This window comes from Lipotes vexillifer, unplaced genomic scaffold (genome assembly GCF_000442215.2).
Source record: "Lipotes vexillifer unplaced genomic scaffold, Lipotes_vexillifer_v1.1 scaffold1115, whole genome shotgun sequence".
In the NCBI taxonomy this organism is placed as follows: domain Eukaryota; kingdom Metazoa; phylum Chordata; class Mammalia; order Artiodactyla; family Lipotidae; genus Lipotes; species Lipotes vexillifer.
Window position 1 is genome coordinate 296,109 of NW_006792080.1, and position 5,583 is coordinate 301,691.

Consider the following 5,583-nt stretch of genomic DNA (forward strand, 5'->3'; position numbering starts at 1 on the left):
GTCAATGAGCCCCAACTCGGCTGCCACACAACCCTCCCTCCCCTCACTCTCGGCCCTCTTTCCTCTCCTTCCCGCCTTGAGGTGAAAAGTTCCTTCCCTGAGTGGCTTCCTGGGACTTCCCCGCCCACTTCCCTCCCTCCCTCCCCCATCACACCTCCTTCTCCTTAAGAGCTGCAAGCTGTCAAGGTGATGCAGCTACTACCTTGATACCTCATTCACGAGGCCCAGGCCACACTTGTTTGGTGCCAGACACGAGATCTGTGGGCAAGTGGGAGGGAAAGAAAAGAAATCAAGGGCTGAACCAGTCAAGGAAGGCTTCCTGGAGGAGCTGGACTTAAAATAAGGGCTAGAACTCAGAGACTGGAATAAAGGAGGAGAAACCAGATTCTCTCTCTCTGCAGGTGTTGGTGGCAACCTGGTGGCCATTCAGACCAGCCGGATCTCCACGTACCTGCACCTGTGGAGCACACCTGGGGTCCTGCCCCTCTGGATGAAAAAATGCTGGCCTAACCCCCGCTCCACGTTCTGCAGCTCAGGTGGGTCTGGGGTCTTCCAGAGGCCACGTGGCCGTTTCTTTAAGAATCTGGTGTCTGTGGCAGTAGACCCCTCAGCCCAGCCCCGATGCGCCAACGTGGCCTTCACTGGTCCATTCGCTCAGCCAGAGGCACACCGACCATCTCCAGGTACAGTGTGAGATGGAGGAGCCGATCCTACCCCTGGGGACAGACACGCTCCAGCAGAGCAGACGCACACAGGATTCCAAGTTGTGCTGTGCGCAGAAGGGCCGCGGAAAGGCTGGCGGGAAGCATCCCCGCTGAGGACAGGCGGGGGCGGGGGGCTGGGGAGAGGCCCCGAGGAGCAGGCGCTGGTCCTGCAGGGCCTGAAGCTTGAGGAAGGACCACGGAGTCTGTTCTGAGAACCGGGGACCCAACGCAGTGTCGTGTCCTTTTATTTTTCAAATCCTATTCCTCTGCCCCCGCCTGGCCGGGAGGGAGGGGGCCTGGCTAACCCCCAACCTCCAGCCTCTCACCTCCGGGGTCAGGATGGGGGTGGGGGGGGGCTCATGCCGAGTTGTCTTCTGTGGCCACTGCCCGTTCGCGTTCTGACTCCCCAGCATCTGGTCTGGGATGCAAGGCAGCAGCTCAGGGACCTCACCTTGTGCTGCTCCCTGGGCCGCGGAGCCCTGGCCAGCCCGCCTCGTCCCTCCACCTTCCAGAATCTTATGTTCGTTTCATATGACGTCCAGGGCTGTTGGATGAGTGGTGAGAGGGACAGGAAGTGTGTCTGCCTCACCTTATCTAAAGGGGGGAGTCCCCGTATATTTTCTGACTTGTCATCTCTATATGGAAAGGGTCTTTACCCTGTACTGCATGTATTTCAGCGTGCACCTGTCTTAGAATCACAGACTGGGGGCTTATAAACAACACACGTTTCTCACAGCTCTGGAGGCTGGACATCCAAGGTCAGGGCACCAGCACTGGTGAGGCCAGCCTCCTGGTCCACAGACAGGGCAGAAGGGAGCAAGGGAGCTCTTCAGGGGCCCTTCACTCATGGGGGCTCCACCCTAGTGACCTGACCACCTCCGAACACCATCATTGCGGGTCGGGTCACAACTTACGGATTTGGGGGGAAAGCAAATATTCAGTCTGTAGCAGCTCATATTTTACTGAATTCTTGCTGTTTAGTCTTTCTGTAGATTTTCTTGAGTTCTAATGCCAGCTGCCAATAGTAATTATTTTGCTTTTGCCTTCATAAGTTTTTTAAAAAAATCATCTTTTTGAAATGAGCCCTCGTCTAAATTTCACCGTGAACAGACCCTGGTGCTCCTGTGCGTCCTCACCCTCTCTCTGCAAGTTATCTGACGGTAGACTTCGTAGTTACGTTTGACTTGTCCTCCTTTTCTTTCTTTAGCTGATGAAACGCTTTCTGGTTAACTCAGAAGGAAACAGAGACGACTTCTCACTGCAGTGCCTCATTTCTGCCTGAGAAGCTGTCGTGTCCCCACGGCGGTTGTAAACTGTGAAATCCCATTTCGCACAGCGTCTCAAACCCATGAGCACGGACACTGGGGAGAGTGTGCCGACAGGCGTCCCCGGGCCCCGCGCGAGGGAGGGGCTTGCCCAGGCCGGAGCCTTCGGCCCCCCCGAAGCCCTGCACATCCTCCTTCCTCCGCCCCGGGCCTCGGCGTCCCACCCCCCACTCCCCACCACATAAGCCCGGTCAGCTTTCCGCCTAGTACCCGTCAGGTTTGAAATGACTTTTGTTTCTGCTGCTTGATGCTGGTTTTCTCTCTTCCCTACGACGCCAGCTCTCGAGGGAACACGACACGCCTCATCCCCATCGCTAGACACGCTGCACACGTAGCTGCTCCGTAAGCACAGGCAGCAGGAAGAGGGGCCATGGGCGCCTCACTGCCAGCAGCTCATGCTGCCTCCCCTGCTGTTTCTCCCAGAGATGAGCTCCGCGTCGGCCCGCGTCCTGCTATTCCTGGTGGTTCCAGGCCACCTCATCTTCTTCTCTGTCATCTACCTGGTGGAAGGCCCGTCTGTCCCAAACGACACAACCTTCGTGGGGCTCTACCTGCTGGCGGGCCTGGTCCAGGTAACGACGGCCCCTGGGGTCCCATCCTGCGAGAGGTCCCTGGACACGCAGGACACAGTCCCCACCTTCTGGAAGTCCAGTCAGTCCATCCAAGCCCAAGGGCGTGATCAAGACGCACTGCTACAGGCACGTGTGGACTTCAGTCAGGCCGCTTTCCGAGACTCTAGCTGGGAGGGCTGGGGCCTCTGCAGGGTAATGGTGGGCTCCGGTGGGCACGCCCATGAGGGCGGCGTCAGCGTGTCCGTGACCCTGAAGGACAGGCTGGGGAGCCTGGGAAACTGTCCAGAGCAGCAGCAGGGAAGTGGCTGCGGGAACCTGGGACCTGACCAGGGCTTGAGGAGCCTCCACGAAGGGCCAGCTGTCCAGAGCTGCCCTGGGCGGGCCTCCAGGAAGTCCGAGCTGCACTTCCAGCCAGCCAGACCCCTGTCCGAGTCTCCGAGGTGGTGGGTGGAGCTGGGCAGTGCGCGGCCTCCAAGCTGTGCGTCACACCCGAGAGGAGCCCAGGGAGGGCCCGGGATGGATGTGTCCACCGTGGTGTCCGCTCTTGAGATCTGCACGTTTCTTGGTGACACGGGCTTTCTCCTCGGCCATCACCTTGTGTCTGCTCACCTCGTGACAGGTGACGATCCTGCTGTACCTGGCGGAAGCGACGGTTCGGCTGACATGGAACCAGGCCCTGGACCCGGATGACCACTGCATCCCCTACCTCACGGGGCTGGGGGACCTCCTCGGGACCGGCCTCCTGGCACTCTGCTTCCTCGCCCACTGGCTACTGAGGAGTGAAACGGCTCTGGATGGCATCTCAGAACCAGCATCTGGACCTTCCTAAGGAGCCCAGGCGTCCCTGCCGCTCAGGAGAACCTTCCCTCGTGCCCATGGGGACAGGGTGTGGTTTCTCCCCAGCCGGACCCCCAGAGTGGCTGACCCTGGCCCTGGCCAGTCGGCTGAGGACGCACACACACTCTGGAGCTGCCTGAGCCCGGGATGGAGCCTGAGGTCAGGAACGCTTGCCAGTGAGCGTGCGTGCCCATGTGGAGGGCAGGGCGCTGCGGCCTGAAGACGCTGAACCAAGAGGCGCCTGTGCACCTTGCGGGGGGCACTGTCTGGAGCCCACGCAGCCCAGCTGTAGTGCAGCAGGAAGGACACCCTCTGTCCCCGAGCTCGGGACGCTGAACCTGGCTTCAGGGCTGTCGTCGCTCAGCCCTTCCCAGGACAGGGCCGTGCTCACCCCCCTCTTCTGCTCCCAGCATTCCTGTTCAGTGCTTGCTTTTTCTCTTTCATTAGAACAAATATCTGCTTAGATTTTAACGATCAGAGGAGTGTAAAAATAAAACTGGAACCCCAGTTCCACCCCGAGGTGAGTGTGGGATCAGCCCCAATACAAAGACAGACGGGAAGGGGAATCAGCAAGCTGGACCGGTGGGTTATTGCTACGGATCAAAGGAAAAATGTCAACTTGCCACGTGCAGCTGTACAAAAACTTTTAATTCACTCACATGAGGCGTTGGGCCCAATGCCAGCAGGGACCTCAGTGCCCAGGAAACGGAAGTCCTGAGCACCTCAGGGGGCACCCACTGGGGGTGTGCGGGACAGAGGTCCAGCCGCACGGCCCGGACTCCTCTCCCGCAGGACAGGAGGCCGCCAGGCCTGCCTCCTCGTGGAGGGGCCTCTGGACGACCCGGGGCTTCGGGGAGCACCATCTAGAGATGGAGACACCCCCTCCCCCATGCAGGACACAGAAGTCACGGTAGAAATCAGAACCAAAAGCCCCAAAACGCAAAAGAGACAGAACGGGCAGAGTTGGGATGATTCCCAAGCCTGAGAATCAAAACAGCATCTGAACACTTCGAAAGGCACAAGGCAAAAACACCAGTTCTGAGAGCCCGTGTCCGGTCCACTGATGAACCAATAAATATGTGCAAGTTCACTGACTTGTCTCCTTTTGCAGGCAGGACAGACCTCACTCTGAAAACACACGGAGACACGTGCATCCCTTCACCCTCAACAAGCCACACGCCATGCACGTACCTCAGTGCTCAGAACGTGGCTGTACAAACCGCTGTCCAATTGCCGTTAGATGTGTTACTACCCAAATACAGAACTCAAAATCATCACTTCTTTAAAAGGTTTAACTCTGTATTTGGTCTGTGCAGGGACTGCGACGGGGCCTGGGGGCCTCGTCACCCGTCACGTTCCCCTGACACCAGGCCACCTGGGCCACTAGACCCGGTGCCACCCCAGCGCAACCGCGACCCTCGCCGAGGGCGGGGACAGCCTGTTCGCTCTCAGCCAGACACTGCGCCCAGTGTTGAAGCCCCGTCAGGGGCCACCGTGGAGGCTCCGTCCTCTTCCCTAGGCGGCCGTTTTTAAACGCAGCAAGCTCAGGCGGATGCAGGCTGCGTGCACAGCCGAGCGGGGAAAAGGCACGCTCTGCCCTGAGAGGACGGTACGGCCCCAAACAGGTCCCTGATAAAACGTAAGAAAAACACTTGCGAAAATGTACCCAAAGTCTCTGAAGAACGAGGCCAGCCTTCCAAGTGGCGCCCTCGGCCCAGGCAGAGCTGGTTTCACTGCAGGGCCCACAGGCCGACCGTGCTGCCCGAGCTCCACATGTCCTCGGCCCCCGTGGCCCCTCCAGCTGCAGGGAGCACCTCCTGCGAAACCAAGCACAGCGGTGAGCTCGGCAACCGCAGCACACCACACACGCCCCTGGCCTCCCTTAGTTGAAAACACTCGTTTTCCCCCTATTTTAAGCATATATTCCTTGAAGGAAAACATTTTAGTATCAACAAAACTGAGCAAAGGTGAACTCAGTCCTCTGCTCTGGGTTTCCTCAGAGATGGGACTGTCCTCCCTGACCTTTGACCCTCCCCACTCGCTCTGGGAGCGCCCCCCACTCCCAGTCACGAGCAGCGCAGACGGGCTCCAGCCACGTGGCTGCACCACCACCACCCGGCCCACCGCCTGGCCACAGCGACCCCC

The 5,583-nt window shown here is 59.1% G+C and overlaps 1 protein-coding gene across 1 annotated transcript in view; it reads left to right on the plus strand.

The window, feature by feature from the left end:
• The window catches only part of SLC41A3 (solute carrier family 41 member 3), a 56,366-nt gene extending 52,936 nt beyond the window's left edge, over window positions 1–3,430 (plus strand). Inside the window, exons 8-10 of the mRNA XM_007465260.1 lie at window positions 402–536; window positions 2,453–2,601; window positions 3,221–3,430. Of these exons, the coding sequence (XP_007465322.1) occupies window positions 402–536; window positions 2,453–2,601; window positions 3,221–3,430 (494 nt within the window). The remainder of the gene's footprint in view (window positions 1–401; window positions 537–2,452; window positions 2,602–3,220) is intronic.
• The last annotated feature ends 2,153 nt before the right edge of the window (window positions 3,431–5,583 follow it).